This window comes from Lagopus muta, chromosome 16, assembly GCF_023343835.1.
Source record: "Lagopus muta isolate bLagMut1 chromosome 16, bLagMut1 primary, whole genome shotgun sequence".
Lineage (NCBI taxonomy): Eukaryota > Metazoa > Chordata > Aves > Galliformes > Phasianidae > Lagopus > Lagopus muta.
In genome coordinates this window covers 10,103,842-10,129,755 of record NC_064448.1, presented here as the reverse complement: position 1 = coordinate 10,129,755, position 25,914 = coordinate 10,103,842, and the positions used below count along the sequence as shown (strand labels likewise).

Below are 25,914 nucleotides of genomic sequence, written 5' to 3'. Positions count from 1 at the left end.
GCAGCACTGAGAAATACATAGTGGTAGGAAAAGAGCTTTAGATAAGAAGGAAAAATACCTTAAGATGGAAGGTACCACAACAAATGTACCACTCCAGTCACACAGTTGAATACAACAAACTGCTGGAGCTTGGAGGGCAAAGGAGAGACTGCAGGAGATGAAGATGAGCACCAGTGGGATTGAAAAAGGGATGTGTAAATGGAGAGCTAAAACAGGAGGTCAGAGAGGAGGAGACAAAGCAGTCCTGTCTGAGACAAAAGGGCAAAATTAGAGTAAGTTGCTTAATGACTCTTATGATATCACCACATAAAACCAGCACGTCAGGAATTATTTTAATGCACATCATTATGTGAATGGTCATACAGCAGTATCAGTAATTCATGGTGTTAAGTTTGATGGTACAAACTTTAAAACAGCTGTTCTTGATGAAATGGAGCACTTCTCAGCTGCCCAGTCGGCCCTCTGTGAAAACCCACTGTGTGCTGCTCCTGGCACTCAGCAGTGCAGTTTTAGAAGGGAGACCATTGGTACCTCCATGCTCCATGGTGCAGCAAGACTGCAGTAACAACAGGGACATCCAGGTCTGCTTGCAGTTAATGCACCCCACAGCTGTGGTGGGGGAATTCTGAACCTAAGAGTAATCCAGGTGATCCTCCACCAAACTGAAAGTGCTTGTTAAGAAGTGTCACTGCTACATACAAACAGAGTTCCATCGGAGGGCAGGCAATGTGCCTCAGCATGCTTGCAAAGGAGCCTTAAGTAGCACGGGGGGTTTGGGTGTTTAGTTCAATCAGCTTTTAAAAGCTTGATCAAAAAGTTTTAAGGAATCGCAGGGTATTAATTAGTGTGCTCTGTAGAGGAACAGATTGATCCCAAGTGCATGAGAGGAACTGAGCAAGAATATTTACAGGGCTTGTATCAGAGAGACTTCATGATTTGATTCAGTCTCCCAGAGAGAAAACTGCAGAGGAACTCTCCTAGGGAGAACACAGCTATGCCTGCAACGGTTTGTACTGGATTTCCTGTCTTACATTGAAATCAAGAAAAAACATCCTTGCTTTCAGAACCAAGCAGGTCCCCAACTCCCATCTCACCACTACAGCGAGTGCAGCAGCACAGAAAAACCCTTCCACCTCGCAAGCATTCAGATAATGCCCAGAACATTGCTCCCATGATTAGATCTATTCCCCACTTACTGTCAAGTTGTCATATTAAAAGTGCTTTTTTTTCCTCTTTTTTTCCTTTTTAGGAAATACAATAAGCAAACAAAACCAAAGAAAAATAAGGTCTCTTGAAAAGAAGACTGATTTTACTGAAGGTTCCCAAGGCATTTTACTCTCCCTGAGGCACTGTAATAAGTTTCCGTGGGGTATTTAGCAGCTCTAAACAGAGCAAACAGAAGACGAATGAGAATATTTTGATGAGGACACAAGAGGCAACTCTCCTTGATAGGTGTTAATTCAAACACATTCATCAGCCAAGAGCAAGAGAACCGCCTTTTCCCTTAGCTGCTGGAAGGCACCATCCGCTCCACAGGCGTTGTACAACGAGCCGACTATTTGCTCTCAGGCTTTTTGTTATAAATGAGGAAGTCAGAAACGTCGTGCCACACGTTGCTGTCATCATACAGGTAGGTCATGGAGGCCTGCAGAGAAGGCTGCAGGGTCTGCCGGTGGTACTCAAAGAGCCAGAGAACTGTTCCCCACACCAGAGCTGCGACAAGCGGGAAGGGATCCTGCTTGGGCTGTGGGATGCAGCCCTTCTCCACGGCCAGGCGAGACAGGCCAAACAGGATGCGAGACAGCAGGTACATAATGATCTGCATGGAGAGAAAAGCCAGAGAACGTCAGGAGAAGAGCCTGGCTGGTAAATCTGATCAGAGTGAGCGATTCAGCTGTGATAAGCTGTGCAAGAGAGGCAGCAACAGTTCATCCCGTGTAACAGCAAACAGTCTGTAGGTTCACACATCAAGCCATCTCAAACTGGAGATGTTTGTGCCTTCCCTGTCTTCTCCAAGTCCTACTGCCATGTAAGTGCTCTAGTTTAGCAAGCAAGAAATTACACCTGACGCAATAACTCTTTGCAGTTGCAGATCAGTTGCACAACTTTCATCAATGCTACCTCAGATGCTGCTGCTGATATCCACAGAGCAGCCTTGTTAGCCTGCCAAGATACAAACCCAGAACTCTGGGCGCCACCTGAAACCCGACGGAAGGTATGGTCTTAGAACAGGGGGTGTGCAAGTGGAACACTTGTGATTCACCTCTGCCTACATGTTTTATTGACCCACATTAAAACTGGTAACAAGCAGCTTCAAACCAAGCTTTCCCTGAGCAGCTTTTGTCAGTTTACCCCATTTAGTCAAGTGTAGCTCTGCAACCAACCGTTCTCCACACACAACAAAGCTCAAGCTTGTGGGTTTAGCTCTGCAAGCAGGCAGATTGAGCACAGTTACCACAGGGCAGAGGATGGGTGGGGTAACCCCACAGCTTTGGGTTGCCAACCTGTCCTCCTAGATGCAAGTGCAGCTCTGGAGGTTCACCAGGATGTTTAGCTCTCAAACTACAAACATCACCATGGGGGCACACAACCACCTCCAGTGTCTGAGCACAGTCAAAAAGAGAACTCTGTACAATAAGCTGTACTATAAAAGCAACGCTGCACAGGGAGAAATGGGCCAGCCTATACCAACCACTTCCTGGCACACAACCCACCCATCTGTTAGTCTTTCTGTCAACCAAACGTTCAGCAGAGACATTTACCTGGCTGTTGATGGGATTGTTCTCACCGAACACTAACCAACCCCCAATGCAGGCTGCAAAGAAAGAATGAAATGGAATTTTTTTCCCCTGTAGTCGGGACTGCAACGCCATCAGCCCCTTGTAGGTGAACACAAAATACGCCAAGTTCCGGGAATGAGTGTACGTGGCCTGAGCAATCGATTTCAATTTCTCTCTTAAACTGAACAAAAGAAACAGAAAATTAGGAGAGCAAAAAGGCAGCATTGCCAGTGATCAGCCCGGATCTTACATGCCTCCAGCCTGCCCACCCACATCAATAACTCTGATACCCCCCCAAAAACATCTCCCGCTTTGTGAGGGAGGAGGGATCACTGACTCTGGGTCACTCACCAGCTCTCCTCACACTCTGCATTTGTTCAATTCTACAAACAGCCAACGAGCTTCTTTTTTTTTTTTTTCTTATCTAAGTTCAAATTTCTGGCTAACTGGGAAGAGCCACAATGGGCACTGGTGCAGCTCAGCCCCCTGTATGAAAGCACAGAGGGGAGCAGATGTCTTTAACGGCATCTGCTAATTTCTCACCTGTCCATTGCTCCTCAACAACCACTGCATGAGTGATTTAAGTTCTTTCCTATGAGAGTGGTGAGGTGCTGGAACAGCTGCCCAGAGAGGCTGTGGATGCCCCGTCCATCCCTGGAGGTGTTCAAGGCCAGGTTGGATGGGACCCTGGGCAGCCTGGGCTGGTATTAAATGGGGAGGTTGGTGGCCCTGCATGTGGCAGGGGGTTGGAGATTCATGATCCCTGAGGTCCCTTCCAACCCTGGCCATTCTGTGACTCTATGATCAAGCAGTATGTCCATCTGTGCACACACAGGTTACCCTGCTCAACACAACAGTGTGCACTGAATGCGTCTGACTTATTTTCTGTTTTCTAAACGGGGGCTCTACAGGAGCAAGGAAAAACTAATTCTTGGATGGAAGCAACCCAGGGAACAGTGCAGAAATGAAGAAGCAGGGCGGTACCTTCCACTCCTGAACAGGAAAGTCATCACCAGGGCATGCGGAGCACGAATTTTTGCTCCATACCTGCAAAAGCGAGAAGCAGAAAGATGTTTTTTGCACCAAGCTATCAAACGACCACAGATCCATTCTACCGACAGCCCGGAGGTGCTGCAGGAGCGTGCCGGCCGTTCTTTCCGGGCGGCCCGGCAGCAGCACAGCGCCGCGCAATGCCGGCACACAGCAGCGGACACGAAGAAGCCGCTCAGCCCCGGCGGCAAAGCCCGCCCCGACCCCGGAGCCTTTCCGCCCCAGCCCTCGCGTGCGGGCCCGGATCTCGCAGCGCTCCCCGCCGCCCAGCTCACTCACACGGCCCCGTTGCGGAAGCCCTTGAGGACGGCGAGCGCGGCGCGGTAGCGGCGCTGCAGGAGGAGCGCGTTGATGGCGCGGAGCAGCGCAGACGGCGGAGCGGCGCCGCCCGCCATGGTGCGGCCCGGCACTCCGCAGCGCTCGGCGCGCTCGCTTCCGGGGGGCGGGGCCGCGCCCGCAGCGCGCACGGGCCGCCTGGGCTGTCCGTCAACGCTCTCCGCCAACAGGCGGCGACATCCCGCTCGCCCTCTCGTGCCGGCAGCCAACCGTTGCCTCCGGTGAGAGGTCGGTTCCGCGCTCGGCACGGCCGGCCCTGAGGGGTGTCCCGAGGCGCTCCCGACCCTCGGTGCAGCGCCGGCTGCCGGGATGCCGTCGGCGCCTTCCCAGGTGCCATGCTAAAGCTCCACCGGGCGCTTCGTGAGCGGCACCGTTCCCGTCCAGCCGCCCCCTGCCGCGCACCGCCCGGGGAGAGCGGCTCACTGCCCGGCTCTGCCCCGCCGCGCGCCCCGCTCCCGGCCCGGGCTCGCTCGGTGTGCGGAGGCCGCCCCCTGGCGGCGGGTGGTGCCGCCCCTCCCTCCGCCTCCCCTCCCTCCTCCCTCCATGCCCGCTCCGGCTGTCGGGTCGCGGCCGCCCCGGCTCCAAGATGGCGCAGGCGATCTTCGAGGCGCTGGAAGGTAACGGCGGTGCCGCTCCCGTCCGACCCGGCCCCGGGGTCCCGCGGTTCGAGGCCGCCTCCCTCCCCCCCATCCCCGCGGACGGGCGGTGCGAGCGGCCCCGTGCGGCGGCTGCAGGGGCGGGAGCGCGGCCGGGCCCTTCCGTCACCTCCGCGCCTCCAGGCTGCCGCGGCATCGCGGTGCCCGTCGGTTCTCGGGGCGGCCCGCCGCTCCCCTCCTCACGCCGTTCCCTTCTGGGGCCTCCCTTTGCCCCCTGCCTCCTGGGCACCCCTGCAGCTCGCCGCTTCGGGCGGGCGCTCCCGTCCCTGCACAACGCGTCCCCTGCCGTCCCGTGTCCCCGCGTTCTGGGGCCTCCCCATCACCTCGCTGTCCTTTGCCCGTTGGGACAGCGATGTACGATAGACACGCCGAGCCCAGGGGCACCCAATCACCCAGCTGGGACACCGTCAGCACCCTGCTGCCAGCACTCTGGCTGCTCCCCCATCCCCAGGGCTGCAGGACCTGGCCCCGCTGCTGTTCACGCTTCCCTCCTGCCCCCAGCCTGCTGCCTGCCCCTATGTGTGTGCAGATGTTGGTGCACGGAGCCGTGCAGTGTGTGCAGGGCTCTGTGGCATGGCCTGCACCTGGCTACACAGGGCTCTGTGCTTGGAGTCAGCCTGCTGCAGAAAAGCAGCATCTTTTTCCCAGATAGGATTCCATCTTTCCCTTTGACACGTTGTCACCCAGGCCTTGTGTCAGCATCATAACACTGCTGTGCAAACAGCACCTGCGGCCGCAGCAGCAGCAGGATGAGCAAGAACAAATATTTCCCTCAGTTTGGTCAGCTCTTGGTGCCTTTGACAGCACTTTGTGTGTGACCAGGTGCTCCGTTTCCTTTCTGCAATCAGCTCCGTGCTGTGTTGGTTTCGTTTTAGAGTTTGAGAGGCCAAAGCATCTTTGCAAATTGTGTTTGTTTTTCTTTCTTTTTCCCAGCTCTTGATAGCTGGACCTATTTGCTTTGTTTTGCTGACTGGATTGATTACAAGCTGACGGTGACTCAGTGTCTGTGTGGTGCTCAAGGCAGTCGTGTCCCCAGTGAATGCCATGGGGCAGGGACACCTCTGCACTGCCACTGCAGCCCTTGGAGCTGTGTTGGCAGGAGCAAACCAAAGGGTTTACTGTGTGGAATTCAGGGCTTGAGGTGATAGGAGAACCTGGGTGAAGTGGGTGGTTTTGTTCTGGTCTCTAAAGTGAGAGAGATTTGAAAGGAGAGGGAAATAAAAGCCCAAATCAGCAATCCTGGATTTTTATCCTGGCTTCTCCAAATCTGTGTGTTTCTCTCAGGTTTGGGAAGGCACGCTGCTGCTGGGAAGGCACAGATGGCTTTTTTTTTTTTAAGGTTTTGTGGCTGAAGAGCATCCTGCAGGCTGTTATCAGTGCAGAACTGTTCCATGGCTGTCTCATGGAGCTGCAGCAGCACAACCAAGCAGCTGTGCCAGCCTGCCTTTGTTGGTTACTAAACCTTAGATGTTTCCCTCTGTGTTAAGTCTGTCATTGTGAGTTTAACTTGTGAAATGCAGGGACATCCTGTGCATCAGTGCAAATTGACAAAAGAACGAAGAGCAGTTATTTCTGTTGTCTTGGGCTGCTTTGCTTTGGCTGTGTGCTGCTGATCCTGCAAGCAGGATTGAGGCCACCGTGCAGCTTTTTCACTCTGAAGATCTGTCAGTGAGCCAGAAGGAGGGCTGGGCACACCAAGTGCAATAGGTGCAATGGGAATAATTCTTCATTTCCACTCTTTTTGCTTATTCCCCAAATATACCAAAACTGAGCATTTGATCCCCAGTTTTTTTTTGTCTCCTGCTAGCTTACTCCCTCTGTGAAAAGGCTGCTCTGTTCCCCTCACTGCTCTGGATGTGTCAAGCAAAGCCTGCAGTGTGCTTTGTGTGCTTTGCAGTTGCCCAGGAGATGCTGTGTAGAGCAGGAGGTGTGTTTGAAAGCCGGTGTGAAAGGATCCAGCGGCGTTGTGCCTGCAGGATGGGATGCAGCACTCTGCAGAGTGAAGGCTTGCAAAACTGGCCCTGCAGCTCTGCTGTGCCTGGCTGTGATTTATGTGACAGGGCTCCCATCGGTGTGGCAGTGTGATCTGCTGCTTTCCAGTAGCTGCTACCGCCCTCCGCCCCCTGGCAGCTGCAGAACAGTGCTCTGCTGTCTGCCAAGGGCACTGTGCAGCGGTGTGACCCCTCCTTGGTGCAGGATGGTTGATGGAAATGGTGCTCGTGGAGTCTCACTGTTGTTGGCTTCGCGCTGTAGAAATGGGTGTTTAGAATGTCTTTAAAACGTGTGACCTCTCAGTGGGGCCTCTGCTCACCTGCACCGTTGGAAAATGATTGGACTGGTGAATTTTCTCTTTAGCGCAGCACATAATCCCAAGGTCCAACTAGAGCTTAATTTGGCAAAGATCTTGGAGAAAATGTACGTGCTGGGCTCGATGTGGTGGCTGTGTGTCTCTGGCCTTGTTCCCTCCATAGGTGAGCAGTCCCCATCTGTATTTAGTGGGAACATTTTAGAGCCTGTAATGCAAAATATTTGTGCCAGGCCAAGTGAGCTGGCTCTTACAACAGTCTGGGCGTGCATGCACCCATGGAGCCTCACAGGAGATGGAAATAAGAGCGTGTGACTGGCAGCTCGTGAGGGAGAGGCGCTCATGGAGAGGTGCAGAGAGTAGAGGGAGCTGTGGTCCTGCTTGCTGTGTGTCCCAGCACTGAGTGGCAGCCAGTGCTCCCCAGAGCTCCTGCTTAATACTTCCTGCTGTATCTAAATCCTCCTGTAGTTTGTAGGCCTGTGTCAGATCAGACACGGGAAGGCTGATCTTGAGAACAGGGAGGTGTTTTAAGAAAATATCTTAAAGAAGCTCAGGTGTGGGCTGAGTCCAGGATGCTGCACACCAGGCATTTTGTCTTCAGCAAGCTTGATGGCTTGTCTTTGCAGTATCCTGCCGTGTCCTCAGAGAGAGCCACCCAGGCTGCTGTAATGGGCAGCCCATGACTTCCAAGTGTCTGCCTTGTAGCTATCTAAGCATCCTTCCTTGCTGGTGGGCATCTGGAACCAAGCCCTCTTTCAGCTTTCCTTGTACTTCTTCCTTTTCTTCTGCTTATACCAAAGCTGTAGAGACACACAGGAGTCTGTTGCTTAAGTGTGAATCTTAATGCCGTGGAGCATGGTGAGAAGGTGAGGGTGGCTGTGCAGCAGAGAACTTCCCTCCATGACTTGCTTTGAGCGAGCTCCTGGTCCCCGGGTGCTCCATCCCTGTTCATGCCATGCTTGATTTACCACCTGTGCTTGTGTCTTCTTCCAGGAATGGATAATCAGACGGTCCTGGCTGTGCAGTCCTTGCTGGATGGTCAAGGAGGTGTAACAGATCCATCTGCTCAAAATGTCAATGCAGCTGCCCCCATCCAGCCCATGGGTAAGTTCTGGGGAGCAGAAGTGAGGTGTGGGGGCCATGGGCTGCAGGTCTGCCCCAGTCTTCTCTCACGGCTGTCAGAACAGCCAGCCTGTCCATGTTGGGTGCTGCTGTGAGTGTTGGAATCCCTCAGCAGGGCTGGGCAGAGCAGGAGGAAGGGTCAGTGCTGAAGCGAGCAGAGATATTTTTGGGTGGTTTGTGGCAAGAGTGGCCTGTGTGTTCTGGATAAAGGTGGGGAGGGAGGGAACAGCTGCTCCTTGCCACTACCTGTATTTGTATTTTTTAATTTAATGAGCCGTTTCTTATCCTCTGGGGATGTATTCAGTCATTGGGTACCTCGTCTGTGTGAGTGGATATGGGAATAGGTGGTTGCATGCAGAAGCCCACAGTTTTCAGCTAAGGGCGCTCTGAGTTAGGTACTGAGTTAGGTGCTGGGTTCCACGCATGCTGCATGCTGACAGTTTGGCTGGCAGCAGACCCAGCAGCCAGTGCAGTGGAATGATGCTGTGAGTCTTTACCTGTGAGTGTGTTTATTCCTCCAGCCCTTTTTCCCCTTGTGTGGGCCAGTCAATAAGATCAAATTAAACAGTGAATTTCTATGTTGCCCTGGGAGAAAGAGAGGAAGCCTTTTGTGGTGGCCAGGATCTGAGTTGTGCCCCTGGAGAGGTTATGGTCTGCATCCCCAAAACAGATGGGAGTTTCTGTGAGCTTCAGGATATTTTTTTTCCAGAGGCTTGAGTGCAGCTGGCTCAAGTGAAAACTGCCATGTGCTTATGTGATTTACTGGTGCTGCAAATTTCATGTAGACCAGTGATGACTGGGTTCTTGTCTTCTGCCTCTGACATCAAGCAGAGGCACCAGAGACCAGCAGTGCTCCTGGGGAGGGGATTCAGGCAGAAGTTGCAGTTGACTGTGTGATTTGATGCACCTTACTTCTCATCCTTTGTGTAACCTGAGTAACAAGGTCTGTCTCATCTGGGGTAAAGCTTTGGAAGAAGTTATGTAGACTAAAAACAGAAAGTGCTACAGGAGTGAGGCTGGACTGATTGATCGTGCCATTGGGATGAGAAGGCTGATGATGGGATTCAGCTCATCTGAAGGAGACAGCATGTCTTGTGTTTGGAAGCACAACCGAGACAGGTCTCGTTCACATTACTTGTATTTAGGGAGAATTTAGGATTAGGGAAGGGCAGTTGCACCTGATATCTCCTGATGATATCTTTGAGATGCCAAGGTATGTTAAGTGTCTGTTTTCTTGCCTTTACTGGCTACAGCTCGAGTGTAGCACTGGGGAAGGCCTGCAGCAGTGACCTGTTTCTCTAATTGCAGATGATGAAGATGTGTTCCTGTGTGGGAAGTGCAAGAAGCAGTTCAACTCCTTGCCTGCCTTTATGACCCACAAGAGAGAGCAGTGCCAGGGAAACACCCCTTCCCTCTCCACAGTCTCGCTGGCCACCAACAGTGTGTACACCCCTTCCATCACATCGGTGCAGCAGGCTCCGAGCACGAGCCGACAGGTACCATGCTGTGAACCAGCAGGCTCTGCCACCGTGCTTGTGGGAGTGAGAGACCCCTAGGTGATGCTTTTAGGTCTGGTAATGCCTCATAATTCACCTCTCTCAGCTGTGGTCCTCTTAGCTTTTGACCTCCCTTTAAATTTGCCTGGTCCTCGCAGCAAGGTGTCCTTCAGAGTGAGCGTCTGATACACCTTTCTCAGGCTGGAAGAGGTTCTGCTCAGGATTACCAGGTCTGCAGTGTGTTTGGGTAATAATAACTGTGCAAAGCTCGGTGGGAAAGGCTCTCACTGGCTCATGGTCTGAAGAGGAAAGCAGGTATCTGTGGCAGCCTCACCCCTGTGTCCCTCCTTTCATCTCCTGCAGTTAAACCCATATCACGTGGTGTGTTGTGCAGTAAGAGAATATCCTTACCTCGTAGCCCTCCTTCCCAACAGATTATCAGGAGCAAGTCCCTTGTGCATGACACATGCTGTGCTTGCAGCCATGGTGGTTTCTGAAGTTCTTCAAACCAACTGTTATTTTTTCAAGTTTACTCAGTGCCAGTGGATGGTGCTTCCCAGCAGCAAAGTGGGAGCTCTCATACAGCAAACTGTTTGTTTTCATCCATAAAATAAGGACATCCACCCTCCCCTCCTCTTCACCATCTGCAGCCAGAGCAGCCTCTGTCTTCCTCCAACTTTCATGGCTGTCAGGAAATATTCAGTAAAGACGTGATCTTGTCTGTGACTAGTTTGTCCTGTAAAGCTGGTTAATAACCACTGATTTGAACAGCAGCCAGTGACCTCTCCCTTGAGCCACTGTCATCTTTTGTACCATTTTTTGGAGAACATTTCTGGCACTGCTTTATTGTTACAGCTAGAAACTGCCATGGACTCAACAGTAAGCTGTAGGTAATTACTTTGGCTTCTCACATCCTCTGGTCAGCAGATAGAAGAGGCTCAGAGGCTCAGCAGTAAGCCGTGTCACTGTATTTCTGAGTTTATTGTGTTGTCTTGTTGCTGTCGACAGTGCCTTGTTTATTTATTTTCTTGTAGCAAATTTCTACATACATCACCGTTCCTCCGTCGCCTTTGATTCAGACCCTGGTGCAGGGGAACATCTTGGTTAGTGATGAGGTGCTGATGTCAGCCATGTCTGCTTTTACATCCTTGGACCAACCCATGCCAGCGGTGCAGCCCCCAGTGCAGGTAAGGGATGCGTGTGGGCTGAAGGGCTTTCTCTTCCTGGGACTGTGGTTGTGTGGCAGGAGAATGCAGGTGGTTGATCAGAGCCTGGAGATCTGCTTTGATGCAGAGTGCTGGGCACCTTCCCCAGGGGACAGCCAGGCTTGGGAAGGGGCATTGGGTAAATGACAGGGTAACTCAGGGCCTGCTTTCTGCTGGTGTCCTTGTTGCTGGATGCTCAGATCTTTTAATGAGGAATCCCCAGCTTTCTGCTGCACTCCTGTGTAGTGGTTGGTTTTCAGAGCCCTTATCGATTTGCCTCATTGATCTCTTTTCCTGGCACTTTGTTCTGGGCTTTCCCTAAAGTTGTCTGTGCTGGATACACTCCTCTTGCCCTGAAAATATCCTCTGTAACCATAGGGTTTAAAAACAAAGCAACAAAACAGTGGGGTTTGAATGCTTGGGTTCTGGAGGAGACGGTGTCTACTGCCAGTCCAAATCAACCTTCTGTAAGTCAGCAAAGTCTGATCCAACCTGATGTTTGGACAGTGCTGCTTTGCATCAAGACACCGTCACTATTGCAGGTGCCCTTTTGGTTTGGGACATGGGAGCGTGTGTGAAGGAGCAACCCCTCCAGCTTTTTGCTGCTAGAGCAGTGCTGTGTTCTCAACATCTTGTCTGTCTTTCCCTCTTCTGGTTTTAGAGCGGCTTGAGTATGCATGCCGGGGCTGGTTACCTCTCACAGCCCCCTCCTCCTCCCCCACCACCTCCTCCACAGCCCCCACCACCCCCCCCACCAAGCCTGGGGGCTCCGGGGCAGCCCAACACCGGCAGCGGTGTGGTTGAAGTGTACAGTGCTCCTGCAGCCATGGCAGCAAACAGCTCAGTGGAGATCCAGGCGCTGGGGATGCAGCCATACCCAGCCATGGAGGTAAGGCTGTCCCCAGGCTCTCTGTACTCCTGGACCTTTTCTAGCAAGCCAGACAGCAGTGCTGCTTGGGCTAGAAATGTTGAATTAGCAACTGGGAGGTTATGCTAGGTTATCTGAGGGATTATTTCCTCTGGAGAAAAAGTACTGATCAGAAAGATGTCAGCAAGATGAAGGGGATTCTGAGAACTCAAGAGGGTGGTGAGGCTCTGGCACAGACTGCCCAAACGGTCTGTGGAAGTCCCATCCCTGAAGGGGCTCAGTGGCAGGCTTGGCGTGGCCCTGGGCAGCCTGATCTAGAGCCTGATTTAGTGGCTAGCAAACCTATTCACAACAGAGTGGGTTGGAATTGAATGATCTTTAAGGTCCCTTCCAACCCAAGCCGTTCTGTGAACAATAAAGAAAGAAAGCTGCAGGGCAGATGCTGGCTTCCTGCATGTGTTGCAAAAAGGGCTGAGGTGAAGGAGTTGTCTCAGGGGTGCAGAACACTGCACTGTGCATTGCAGGCTTAAATGGAGAGAAGAAGCCAATCTGAATCTCAGTGAGCTTGACAAAGGCAGCTTCTCCTAAAGAGAGGCACAGGCAGGAGTGGGTTTAATGGTGGATCAACTTCCACGGCTTCCATGTTTGCACTGACGTTCACAGTGGAAGCTACTGGGTGTGATAGAGGTTTGCCAGCCTTACCTTTGTAACTGGCTGCTGATCTGCAAGTGACAGTGTTCAGAAATGGATGGGCATGTTGGATACTTGGTACTTAATACTAATTTATCAGGGTGGGAAATAGGAATGCCCTTAAACCGTATTGCTCTTTGCTGGTCTCTGTCCTTTTCTCTAAACATCCATTTTTGATGTGCTGATGTAAACAGCTCCATTTTGCCGCCCGAAGTTTTCTTGTGTTTTCCTTCCCATCTGCAGTCCTGCTGGGGCAGGGCCTGGAGGTCCCAGCCTTCAGGGTGCTGTGGGCCTGCAGGCTCAGCGGTGATGGTGCTGGTCACCTGCCCTTGAGGAATGAGGAGCTATTCCATGCACTAGGCATAGGTGGGCTAGTAGAGGTCTCCTTCAGTATTTCTTTGGTGTTCTTTTCCTGCTGTAATAAATCTTGGATGCTTTGTGATGTCCAGCCAGAGTTTCGTAGTGTGCATAGGGTTAGTTTTAGAGAAACACTGATGAATTGGTGAACCAGAAATGTATTCAGTGTGGCAGGAAAACTCAGCCAGTCTAATAACCTGACGTGGCAAGTGTTGCTGGAAATGGAGGATAGTAGGAACTGTGCTTAGCACAGTATTGTGCTGTGTAGCAAACCTCTTTCCACTGGTAATGGAACTCTTGCAGGTACCAAGTCAGTGTGTGGAAAGTCCTGTGTACCCCTCTCCCCCTGTGTACAGCCCTGGGAAGCAGGGGTTCAAGCCCAAGAGTGCCAGCGTTCCCACACCTTTGACCAGTGCAGGAGGAGGCAACGTGGTTGGTTTTGATTCCACCTCAGCTGTCAAAAGTAGACGTTCCAAAAGTGAGAGTGGGCTGCAGGAAGGTAAGTGTCCTTATGGCAGGTACCCTGTGCTAACCTGCAGGCCACTGTGCTCTCAGGGTCCTGTGGGGTGGCACTGACTGTGCTGCAGCTCCCTGTGAGGAGCACCACCACTGCACAAGGCTGTCAAGTGCAGGTGAAAGCGTGGGCATGCTTCTTGCCTGTCCCCTCTGTGTACACATGAAAGGACAGTGCTGTGCTGCCGCACAGGCAAACTTGTGCTAAATCTCTGCAGCTTCATGCTGATTGGATCGCACTTAAAAATGGGGGGATCCTGCAAAATAAGGTGTTAGAGCTTGGTCCGTGTTACCTGAGGCAGTAACGCCCAGCTGCAGTTCCTGTGGGCCAGATGAGAGAGGCTTGATTTCAAAGGCTGTAATATCAAGGGTGCAGCAGAGCCAGCCCTGTTTGTGTTTCAGTGCCTGTGAATGACATGGGAGAGGCAGGACAGTGGCACACCAGCCAAGGGACAGAAGAGTGTTAGATCCTCTGCTGGCTGAGCCTGCTTGCTAATGGTGAGGTGGATGTGTGCTCGACAAGCAACAAGGGAGGTCCCAGGCATGAGATGGAGGAAAGCCACGTGGCCAAGATTGGACCCACAGAGTTAAAATGTTATTTGTAGAGGTGTGAATGATCAAGCAGCTCTCAGAGTCTCCTTAGAGCAGCCCATGGTTCTGCTGTTTTCCATTTGTAGCATGGCTGGAAGGTTCCCTGGAGTGGTTAAAGCCCAAAGGGAATTCCCTGCCTCCCACCTTCTGCTGTCCTCAGCACTTACTGAGCTAGCTCAGGCTACGTTTAATAGGTGCTTGTTCCTTCACCTCTCCCCGATCTGTTCAGGCAGTCTTTTGTTCTGGTTCTGAAATGCCTTTGGTTGAAGGCCCTGCAGTGGAGGGGGACAATGAGGTTGTGTCAAATCTTGTCATTCCTGTGCACACTCTTACTCTTTCAGGGAAACCCAAGTCCCCAAAGCTGAAATGCACTTACTGTGACAAGGCCTTTACCAAAAACTTTGACCTGCAACAGCACATCAGAAGGTAAGGGTGATGCTAGCCTGAGCACAGTGGGGTGGCTGGAGTGGGTCTGGGCACAGCCCTGCTGAGGGAGTCCGCATAGCCAGTAAACCTCATGTTTGTCATGTCTCCCAGAATCCATGCTCTAATGACTTTGAGCTTCATCCCTCACCCTCTAGGGCTTCTCTACAGGAGCATAGTTTAGCGGCTGAAGTGAAGGCTGCACCAAAGTTACAGTCTTCTTTCTGCTAATGGGCTGAGATTGGAGACCTTTCCTAACTGATGAGACCCTGAAAGCCACCTGTTTTCTGGAGCAGTGTTGTCTCCACTGCTTCCTTCAACTCTTTTTCTGCCTCATTAGTAAGCTGCAGCTTGCATCAGCAAACCATAAGCTAAGCTCAGCGTCTACATAGGGAGCTTTTATGAAAGCCAGAGCTCTGGCAGGAGGCAGTTGAGATCTTCAGCATTTTCTCCATTGGGGTATGCTGAGCTCAGGACAGATGAGGAGCAAATGGTGGTTTGCTCGCCTTCCCATCCTGGGCTCTTTATCTTACATACTCCATGTGTCAAAGCCAGCTTTTTCCTCTGGCAGCAGAGGAGCAAAGTAGAAAGGGATTTCTGCTGTGGACAGGGGAGAGCAAGTCTGGGGAGATCAGGGTACTGCAGGGTAGAAGTCACACGTATGCAGGGAGTGTAAGTGACAGAGAATCTTTATTTATCTTTACTTGTGAGAAGAACATTGGGGTCTCAGAAGTCCATGCAGAAACTCTAACAGTGAATGACCTGATGTTGCTGCAGAGCTCTTCATTTGATCCTTGTCATTTCCACACTATTACAGTTTGTGTGCTGGGCTTGTTTCCTCAGGCCTTTTACCATTCCTATACTGTTAGGGTCTGAAAACACTTGTTTGGCTGGTCTGGAGGCTGATCGGTGTGGTGCAGCCCAGACCTGGGGATTGCCTCCTCTTTCCACTGACTACAGCTACAGTGCCTTCTGCATTCAGTCACACAGGTGAGAAGCCCTTCCAGTGCATCGTGTGCGGCCGAGCCTTCGCCCAGAAGTCCAATGTGAAGAAACACATGCAAACCCATAAAGTGTGGCCTCCAGGACTAGGATGCACCATCTCCCGCAACTCCATCACAGTGCAGGTCATGGCCTTGAACCCCAACCAGGCAGAGGATGAGGAGAACACAGGTTTGCTGCCTGGGGATGGTGTGTGCTAGGGGCAGAGCAGTGATGGGAGGGCATTTCTGCATCTCCTGATCCTCCACAGAGAAATGGGGAAGACGGGGGCTATGTGTGCCACTTGCAGTCCTGCTGTGGGATTTAATGGCATGCACTGGGGAAGTGCAGTGGATGCTTGAGTTGTGTTTGCTCCACTCTTGCTGACAGCTTCATCCGTTGGTACTCCCAGCCTCTTATTCAGGTGCTGGTGAAGACAGTGGCTCTGTGTCAGGACGTGTATAGGAACAGGGAGAGAGATCTTTCCCTTTCTCACTCCTGACAGGTGCACCTTGGATAGTACCTGAACCACACTTGGTAGCTCTGGTCTAGGCTGGAGATTTAGCACAGCCTGGTGCTCTTTGCCTGCTGGCAATATGCAAATTGCCTGGACTGGTCTGGTCCCGGTGGCCAACTGAAAATACTTGATGCAAAGGAGAGCTCCTGGCTGGTTGGTGGTGTCTGCCCTTTCTGCTGATGACCTTGGTCACGGGTAGAAGCAGAAGAAACAGCACTATGGCAATGTCATACCTAGGACACGGTTCAGCTGCAGCTGGTCTCTGCAGACAGCAGGACTGCTACTGGCTGGATCTGACCACCTGTCTCCTGCTGGGCATTTGAATACGTTTGGCACTAGTTTCCCCTTGGCAGCCTGCCATACTCACAGGGCACAGTTATGTTCCTGGAAGCACAATGGTAAAGAGAATGGGTCAAGGAGGGGAAGCTGGAGTAGTCAGAGCTTTTGGTCGTCTGTAGACAAACTTATAACCATGCCATTAGAAAGTGAGTTTCTGATCTAAAAATCTGCCTTTGAAAGGAAGAGCCCGGATTCAGACCAAGCCTGGGTATCTCTCAGCAGCACAAAGTTTGCAGAGCAGCTTTCAGAGCTATTTTGTAGAGGCTGTGATTTTCTCTCTCCCTTCTCTCCAGGTTTGACTCAACCCTCTAGGAACCCAGCACAACCTCCCCAAGACATGAGCCCCATGGAGGAGAGCGATGCTGGCAAACTGGAAGCCAAGCAGGTTGTCTTGATCGACAGCTCTTACCAGTGCCAGTTCTGTCCCAGCAAATTCAACACCTATTTCCAGCTCAAATCACACATGACACAGCACAAGAATGAACAGGTAGGGACAGAGGGTGCCCTGTGTCTGTGGTGAGATTGAGACAGGTAAATTCTTGCCATTCAGCTTAGTGCTTTGCATATCTGGGTTGCAGCTGTGTGTTCTGGGTGGCTTTGAAAAGCTCTGCTGCCCCTGTCCTGCTGAACCACTGGTGAAAAATCAGTCAAGCAGGTTTGAGTGACTAGAGAACAAGAAAAAAGGCAAAATCCAAAGCTTTCAGAGTAGGTGGCAGCTCTTGCACTGTAGGATGGTCACTGCTGGGGCATTGTGGTCTCACTCCCTCAGGTGGTTTCATGTGCTCACAGAAACATCTCCTTCTCCCATCTTGCTTTCTTGTTTTCTTAGGGGAATGCCCTGGCAATCTGTGTGGGCAGAGCAACTATCATGTGGAAGTTGAATAGGTTTAGCCCAGTGCTCAAGAAATGAGAGAGCTGAGGGCTAGAAGGGTTCACCTTTTGCAGCTGATCGTACCCCAGGGATAGAGATGGAAAGAGAGCAAGACCTGCCTGTGGATTGTGCTGAACTTGCGTGACCTCTGCAGCTGTTGACCAGCAGCTGAAGTGGCTCTGAGGGTCAAGGAAGGGTTATGTGGGGCCAGCTGTGTGCGGTGGGGTCCTTCCTGGGGTGATCTTTGGGTATCAGTTCAATGGCTGTTGTGCTGCAGGAGTATAATTTTGGTTCCTGTTTAGTTCCCAGCAGGTTCTGCCATTGTCTTCATTACGGTTGTCAGCTACGTTTTGATGCTGAGCTGCCCTGCGCTGTTATTCCCAGCAGGGAAGTGTTTTGCTTGGTTCGGTTTATCACTGTGTTGTGCTCCTGCTGCAGGGCAGGGTTTCCTTGCTATGCCCTGACTGAGTGCTCTTGGCCTCACAGGCAGTGTGTGGGCATTGTCTGTGCTCTGGGAACCCTGGTGCAACCTGGTGCAGAGAACCTTAGTTCCTCTTCAGGCAGTGGTTGTGTTCTATGAAATACCCAGCTGCTGTGATTTCCAAAAAGGGAGATTTCTCTGCCTGTTACAGAGGACTTGCCCTGTGTGTTTCCATGGCGTGCCTTTCCACTTTCCCTCTCGCTTCTTCACCCAGGTGTACAAGTGTGTGGTGAAAAGCTGCGCTCAGACCTTCCAGAAGCTGGAGTCTTTCCTCGACCACATCAAGAGCCATCAGGAGGAGCTGAGTTATCGCTGCCACCTCTGCAGCAAGGACTTCCCCTCCCTGTATGAGCTGGGCATCCACCAGTACTCGCACAGCCTGCTGCCCCAGCACAGCCCCAAGAAGGACGTGGCCGTATACAAGTACAGTAGCAAACAGTGCTCACAAGGCTTGTAGGAGTGGGTGTGTGCAGAGTGTGTCTGATTGAGAGCAGGGGGAACATAAGAAAGGTGAGGAGGCTGCTTGCTCAGCAGCCATAATTCTCCTGGACACACAAATGGTAGATGGGGGCCTCTCCACCAGGCTATTTGAGCCAAGCATTTTGAACAAAAGGGCCCTTTCAGGAGGACTGCCATTAGTTATTTAGGAAGATCCCATCACTGCAAGAGCTCTTATCATCAGTCAGGAGTGAGGTGAGTGTAGCTGAGTCTGCTCCAGGTTGGGTAAGCGACCCTGGGAAGCCCCTTTCAGCTTGATTCTTTAAAAACCTGCAGCAAGGAGAGTGTGCTCTGCAGAAGCTGTGCCTGGGTAAAATGAGTTATTGCTTCTATTCTTGTGCTGTGAAAGGGCATACTACCTGGAGAAGCCTTTCTGTAAGTATAGAGGGAAATGGTGAGGGAGTTCACAGCTCTCTGGGGATGTTGAAGTGCCCATAGGGATATACAGGAAGAGTAGGAAGCCCAGAGGATATTGAAAGTCACTTAGGACCCTAGTGGAATAAATAGCTGCTGCTAATGACACCATAGTTTCTAGCCACCCTTGTGCCTGGGGCTTAATCTTAAGGCTTATTGGCAGAGATCTTTGAGGTCAGAGCTCTGCTTATGTTTGTGGAGGTTTTAGTCTGCTAAAGTAAGCAGAAGTTTCACTGCAGATGCATGGTGTGAGCGTGTTTGTTCCTTGCTGATGATGCATGTCCCCATCACGCATTACCAGTCAGCTCTGACACAGGTCTCAGAAATACTGCCAGGGTTTGTAAGAATTGGTGGGTCAGGTGGAGTGAGCTCAGGTGTTGCAGGACAGGAGTCGGAGTGAGCTGAAGCTTTGTTAGATGCTGGGGACCCCCCAGTGAAGCATGTCACCTTGTGGCTGCTCCAGCCATGGGAAATACTGCTGTGCTGTGCTCAGCTTCTTCACTTGCATGAAGAAGGAAGGAGATGTTTTACATTAGGTGAGATCTTAGTTGTCTCCATGAAGAGATGGTGTGGAATATGTGCTCTGGTCCTTGGGTGCTCCCATGGGAGTCTGTGTAGAAGAGCAGTTGTAATTGAAAGGTTTCTTCACCCAGTTTTCCAGCGTCTTCTCCTGGTGAAGGATGTTGAGTCTGTGTGTGTGATCTGGCCATGTGGGTTGCTGAGGTTTCAGAACATCTAGGGGATGGTGTTAATGTCTGTACCAAACTGACCCTGCCAAAAATCAATGCGGAAGGTGGCTGGTGAAGGGCTGGGCTGCCCTGTGTGAGGTCTGCATGCAGTGATAGACCTGTTCACAAGCTCTGTCCTTTCTCTCTGCATTCAGATGTGTGAAGTGTGTAAACAAGTACTCCACTCCTGAAGCCCTGGAGCACCATCTGCAGACAGCAACGCACAACTTCCCCTGCCCTCACTGCCAGAAGGTGAGTGGGTGACTGCTGTCAGTCCTGGCTCTGATGGCACAAGACCCCTTGGATCCCTTTTCTCTCCCTTCTACCTCAGTATGGACTGGCAGGCTCACAAGGTGCTTTTCAGAGAGGCAGAGGTGGTTACATCCCTGACCTCGTGCAGAGTGCATTCCTCCCCACAGTGCTGGCTTTTCTCCCTGGTCCTCATTTGCTGACCTAATGAACAGAATTTGTAAGGGAGTCCCCTTATTCCCATGACAATGCAGAGCTGCACGCTTTAGGCTGCAGTCTTTGTTTCTTAAAAGTAAGTGTGTCAGTGAAGTCAGGGATGTCTCCGAGTAGTGGTGGTGCCTTTGAGCCACCATGCTTGTCTGCCCGTGGCTGGAAGAGTTGTGAATAGAAACCCTTGGGTCCCGGGGGAGCTCTGACACCTACGTTGCTGTCCTCATCTCTTCTTGCAACAGAACTCTCTGGGTTCCCCCTTGGTCCCACCTTTTGGATGAGTGCTCTGTGTCCTGGCAAAGAGAAACCTTTCAGAATGATGTGACTGGGACCGGCATGATGCACGGGTAGGTTTTGGCTGGAAGTGCTCATTTCAGCATGGCCCTGAAAGGGGCTTGATGGGCAAATTTTTATGGTGTTTGAATTTTTATAAATTAGTTTTTGAAATCCAGACTGAAATGCTCCTCAGTTTAAAGCAGAGGAAATGAAAGTCCTGCAGTGGGGGCAGGGACAATCTCAAAGGAGTGACCACTCTGTACTGAGGTAGTTCAGGAAGGGAATACGTGCTCCTGGCATGGTTAGTAACCCGTGTTTCTTTACCTGCCTTCTCTCCACCCTCACTCCAAGTGACGGATGCCCTTCTGAGCCTGGATGGGACTTTGTATGCCTCATGCATGTTTGAAAACCCATTATCTGCAGCATGATTTTTAACTTCTATTTGTATTTTTGCTAATATTGCTGTTTTCTGGAGGTCTGGGTACTGAGTACTGGGTATCAAACATCTAGGCTCTCCTTTGCTCCCCCTGGATGTGTTCTTGCAGAATCCTCGTTAGGAACTCAGCTTGAATGTTTCCAATGTCCTCATTACACGAAGGGAAGCATTCCTATTGACTTTATAAAGACCATGAGTGGGAGCTCTTGATAATAGGTAACAGGGAGCAAAAACTAAAAGCAACAGTATGGGAATGTAGGAACTGCTGGGCAGGGGGAAGGTGTCATGGTCCTGCTGATGGCAGGAAGCTGAGCATCTGTCTAGGGTGCTGGTCCTCAGCAGTATGGTGTCAGAAAATTGAGCAGTAATGTTTCAGCTCGTGTGTTTCTTAAGGGTAAGGGTTTGTTTTGTTGAATGCTTTCTCAGCTCTGTGTGTATTTGCCCTCTACAAAAACTGAAGGTCCTCTCAGTGCTTCCTTTCCAAGAAAGCGATCACTGAGCTCGTGCTTTTTATACAGCCTGCAAGTCCTTTGCCCCTTCAGCTCAGCGATGTCCCCTAGTGCTGCTGACTCAGCCTGGTTTCTGTGTGCTGACAGGTGTTCCCCTGTGAGAGGTACCTGCGCCGCCACATCCCTACCCACGGCGGAGGCAGCAAGTTCAAGTGCCAGATCTGCAAGAAGTTCTTTCGCCGGGAGCACTACCTCAAGCTGCATGCCCACATCCATTCAGGTACGGGGCTCTGCTGGCGCTGCAGCGTTCAGTGGCTCTGCATCGTGGTCCTTGCTGAGCCCTGTGGTGCTCTGGCTATTTTCCTGGTATCTGGAGGAGCAGCGTAGGAGTTATTTGTGGTAACGTGGCTTTTAGGAAATGTGTGGTTTTCATTCAGTCTTGTGCCCAGTAGTGAACCAGTTGGAAGTGGAGCACAGAACTAGCTTCCCCACTGCCCAGGGCTGCAGAAGCTAAGGGAGCTGCCCTGGAGAGCTGCACACAGTAGGAATAGTATCCATCTATTTACCCACAGGGCAGGGTGAGGAATCCTGGAGAGTTTGTAAAGTAGAGCAGCACTGCTGCCAGTGGGAATCCTGTCATTACTAGAGCAGCCCTGTGTGACTGTGCTTTCCCTGTCTCTTCAGTTCTTTCTCTTTTTTTTCAATCCAGGTGAAAAGCCCTTTAAATGCTCGGTGTGTGATGCAGCTTTCAATCGGAAAGACAAACTCAAGAGGCACATGCTGATCCACGAACCTTTCAAGAAGTATAAATGTCCTTTTTCGTACGTAGCATCTCCAGCATTGCAGCTTGTCCTGTTGGCTTGTGGCATGGTTTGGAAAGGAAGGAACGTCCCTTGTACATAGCTAGGGAACATGTGGCATTTGACAGACCTCTGCTGCTTGAGGAGGCGAGAATGCTGGGAACCCAGAAATGTTGGTTGTGTTTCACTTTCTGTGGGGCAACAAGTTCATCAAGTCCTCTAAAATAATGCCTGCCTACATGGGAGGCTTGGGACATTGCGCTCACAGAGCACTGGGGAAGAGAAAGAATATAATTTGAGCACAAAGCACAGGATTGCTTGCGTGTTGGGGTCTCCCCGGCTGCACTTAGAAGAAGAGGAACCAGTGTACAACAAAGAAATCTAGATTTAGGAGGTGCATCCCCAAATCTTTGTCATTTCTGAGATAGTCAAGACTGACTTAGAATCATAGAATCGCAAGGCTGGAAACGACTTGTCCCTGCTCCAACCACCTTGTGGCCCCTTCCAGAGTATTTCTGACTGCCACTGGAACCTTGAACCTGCTGTTGTTAGCAGAATTTATGGTGATGCAAAGGCGGCGTTTGGTCCAGCAAAAGCCACATGACCTGATAGCAGCCTGTTTATTTCTTGCCCCCCTCCAGAAAGGCTGAAATAGTGGGGCTCCAACTGTAACCATACTCAGGGACACATCCAGTTTCTGACAGGGAGAAGGGCGATGGATCTCTCTCCAGTTTATGCATCAATCTTCAGCTGCTTCATGCTGTTCACCAGCATTTGTTGTTCTTACAGAAGCCACACAGGCTGCAATAAAGAGTTCAACAGGCCTGACAAGCTGAAAGCTCACATACTGTCCCATTCAGGTAAGTGCAAAAATGATGCTCCAGCTCCTAATAAAGTTGATTCATTTACTGTTGTGCCCTAGGAAACCTTTTTTGTTGTTCTTGTTTTGGGGTTTCTTTGCTTTGTTTTCTGTCAATGTAAAAAGTGTTTTCTTATGCCTTTCACATCCAAAGCCCTGCAAATGGTGATCAGCTGAGACTGTGCTGACAGTGCAGTCTATGACATTTTTAGATTACATTTAGGAGAAAAAAAATGGGAGTGTAAGGCTGTTCTGTGCTTTCATCACGACCACCTGACACATTTTTTTTTCCTAGTGATATTTTAAACCTCTCACTTGAGGCAAGAACCGTTATTGTAAGCATTCCGAGCAACGATGTTTGAGGTGTAGCAGTTCATCCTTCTCTGATAGCAAATTTGCCTGGCATGATGTCTGTTAGACAACTCCTTTGGTTGTTCTAATAAGCAAGCTGAAAAGAATGGGGTTGTTGAGTGAGAAGGTGGCTGTTTCAAACTTTTATCAGAGAGCGCCTGCGTGGAGGAGGAGGTAAAGCTATCACGCGTTCCCTTTGCAGTGTAGGTTTTCCTGCACTCTCTAACTGAGCTCTCTCCTCCCATGCTGTGTGCAGGGATGAAGATCCACAAGTGCCAGTACTGTAACAAGTCCTTCAGCCGACGAGCCCACATGATGGAGCATCAGCGCTCGCACACCGGCAACTACAAATACCGCTGCCCCACCTGCAGCAAAGGCTTCACACGCCACAAGTACATGAAGGACCACAAGTGCCGCCTGGGCTCCCCCAAGGACAAAGACCTGCAGCTCAGGAAGCCCCAGAAGAAACGGGTGGTGCAGGGACGCAAAGCGGGCCTTTCCCTTCCCAACCAGCTGGCTCTGGGAGAGCTGAAGGACGGCGCTGCTGGGGAAAGCCCCCAGGAAGACGTCCCTAACAAAGAGCCATTCCAGGAGTCAGACGCTGTCCTGTCCATTGTGGTTGGTGGGTCAGGAGCTGCCGATTCGGACCTTGTCGTTCCTGGGCAGCCCAGCAGTATTGCATCCAATTTATCCTTGGCAGAACTGCAGGCTGCCTCGGATGGCCCCTGCACCATGCTGGCTGTCCCCGTTTACATCCAGACTGAGTGATCGTGTGTAGAGCCACTGTGTGGCTTGGGGCTGCTGCTGGGATCATCAGACTTGGTGCTGAAATTTATCCTGGTGAAAAAGACCAAAGCTCTTGTGGGGAGTAGATGGATATGGGAGAGAATGGCTTTCATTTCCAATTGATCTTCCCATCCATGGGCAAAGGACTTTTTGGAAGCCACTGATGGCTACAAGGCACTGAAGAGAATGGCTCCATTTTTTTCTTGTCCCTCTGCATCGCTGGTCAGTTAAGGGCAAGAAAGACTAAGATCCCTGAATCAGGGTGAGAAGGAGGAGCATATAAACTTGCAATAAACAGAGCTGCTGAAGTCAGGTGGCTTTGCAAATCACAGCCCGTCTCATCTGTGGTTTTTCTGGCCTAAAAGCTGTATTGCCCAGTATTTGGGTGCCCTTTTCGAGAGCAAACAAATGATTCTTCCTAGTGGAAGCAAGTTCGTTGTGAGATCCTTTGGGAACACTGTTCAGAAATACTCTGATAGACTTTTCTGGTATCTTTCTCTGCTCTTATCAGTAAAAAGAACACCTTGTCTATACTACATGTGTTGTAAACTGTGTGGAGTCAGTGGGTGGGAGCAGCTGGGTGTGCACATGTGTGTTAGCTCCTTTCTGCTTGATGTTCCTTTCATGGTGTTCTTCTCACATTTTTCTCCATATCTAAGAATCTCCAAGTGCCTTGGGTATCAGTGGGTCAGTCCTTTTAACAGTTAAATGTGACACCTATGTACAATGAGAGAAACTTAGGCCTGGGTGAGGTCTCCTGCCCAGGGTCACACGGGAAACCTCTGATACATCTATGGCCCAGTTTTCTAGCATCTGCTCTGGGCTAAGTGCTGCAGGATACTTCTGTGCACTTCTCCTATTGCTTCCCAGTCTGTATGTGCCCTTAGCTCAGTTTTATGTGTCAGTTAATAATTTCAGTTGATCATTGACAGGTGGGAAGTCAGTGTGATCTGGGAGCAAGGAAATCCTGCTAGTAGAGTGTTTTCTGTCATCCAGTTGGATTCTCCTGTCTGATTTCCCAAGTAAGAGATTCAAAGCTGATAGGGCAGCACCAAACCAGGGCACCTAATGAGAGGGAACTGAAAATTACCACTGTGTAATGTTGGGAGAGGAGCTGTGTGGGCAGATGCGGAGCCCAAAGTAGGTAGGAGAGAAGTCAAGTGTGCTGCTGCCTTCTGCTCTGGCCTTATGGGTCCCTCTTCGTTCACAAACCACGTTGCCTTCAGTTTTGTGCTGCCATCCAATGGTCCTGCTTGTTGAAGAAGGCAGCTGGACTCTGGAGAATATCCCTGCTGCTTCCAGGTCCACCTGGGACACACTGTCTCCATACTCTGCTCTCCACTGTTGTTCTTTTGTTTGTTTGTTTTTTCTTTCTCTGTGTATGGGTAAGCTGAGCTTCCCTTGGTAAATTTTTTGTGATTAACTGCTACTTTATAGGTGTGAAAACACTGCATTTCCAGCCTGGGGGTGATGTGGGGCAGAGCATGAATTCACTGGGAGCTGACAGCCTGGCTGTGAAGTCCTTGCCTCACCTGCTGCTTCCAAATGGATTTTTGGCCACCAGAGCAGTCAACCCAGTGTCACTGGTCTGACTGGTCTCACCATGGTGCCTGGCTGCTGCCTGCCTGAGCTCCAGGCACTCCTCCTGTTTCTTTGCAAAGACTAAAAATTGAGGTTTGCAGGAGAGTGTAGAGGAGATGGAGCTGCACTCTTCAGGGGTGCACAGCAGCAGGGCAGGAAGCTACAGAGATGTGCTGGAAATTCTGACTCAGTGCAGAGGGATTTCATCCAAGAGGGTGGTCAGACACTGGAAAAAGGTTGTGGAGAGGCAGTGGGGTGTCAGTACTGGGTTGTACTCAAAGCTCAGCAAGGCCCTGAGCATCCTGCTCTGAGTGGGCACGACTGGGAGTTAGGGCAAGTGCTTCTGTGCATCTGGGACATCTTTCTTCTGTTGAAAAGGGCAGAGGTTATTTGCCCATAATGTTTTAAATACAGTTCTTGCAGGAGAGGAAACAGATTGCTAAATATGCTGTTCCTATTTTGCTGCTCTCTTTACCCACAGTGTACGGTGTCATTATGTGGCTCCGGGTGCTGGCTGCAATGCTGCACTCAGGTCTATTTTGAGACAACAACATGTGGTGCAGCTCTCCTCCAGCTTGGAGGGCAGTCTGGAGGAATGGCCGTTCCTTTCTGGGCCCTGCCCTTTGTTTGAAAAGCAGAAAAAAATAAAGAAGCAGTTATGTAAAAGAACATCAAGAAGAAAAAAAAGATTCAACT

At 50.9% G+C, this 25,914-nt stretch overlaps 2 protein-coding genes across 2 annotated transcripts; one reads left to right on the top strand and one right to left on the bottom strand.

Moving 5' to 3' along the window:
• Positions 1 to 307: 307 nt before the first annotated feature.
• Positions 308 to 4,272, bottom strand: PXMP4 (peroxisomal membrane protein 4). The gene is made up of 4 exons (XM_048963562.1): positions 4,110 to 4,272; positions 3,765 to 3,827; positions 2,763 to 2,961; positions 308 to 1,819 (listed from the first exon to the last, which is right to left on the bottom strand). The coding sequence occupies exons 1-4, from the start codon at positions 4,223 to 4,225 to the stop codon at positions 1,556 to 1,558; spliced, it is 642 nt and encodes a 213-aa protein (XP_048819519.1). The 5' UTR covers positions 4,226 to 4,272; the 3' UTR covers positions 308 to 1,555.
• A 93-nt stretch (positions 4,273 to 4,365) lies between these two features.
• Positions 4,366 to 23,968, top strand: ZNF341 (zinc finger protein 341). Its single transcript, XM_048963522.1, has 15 exons — positions 4,366 to 4,783; positions 8,121 to 8,231; positions 9,558 to 9,745; positions 10,780 to 10,932; positions 11,612 to 11,839; positions 13,169 to 13,364; positions 14,311 to 14,395; positions 15,375 to 15,565; positions 16,523 to 16,716; positions 17,796 to 18,004; positions 19,377 to 19,473; positions 20,989 to 21,121; positions 21,551 to 21,662; positions 22,431 to 22,501; positions 23,108 to 23,968. Exons 1-15 carry the CDS (start codon positions 4,753 to 4,755, stop codon positions 23,617 to 23,619), a joined length of 2,511 nt encoding a protein of 836 aa, XP_048819479.1. The 5' UTR covers positions 4,366 to 4,752; the 3' UTR covers positions 23,620 to 23,968.
• Positions 23,969 to 25,914: the final 1,946 nt, after the last annotated feature.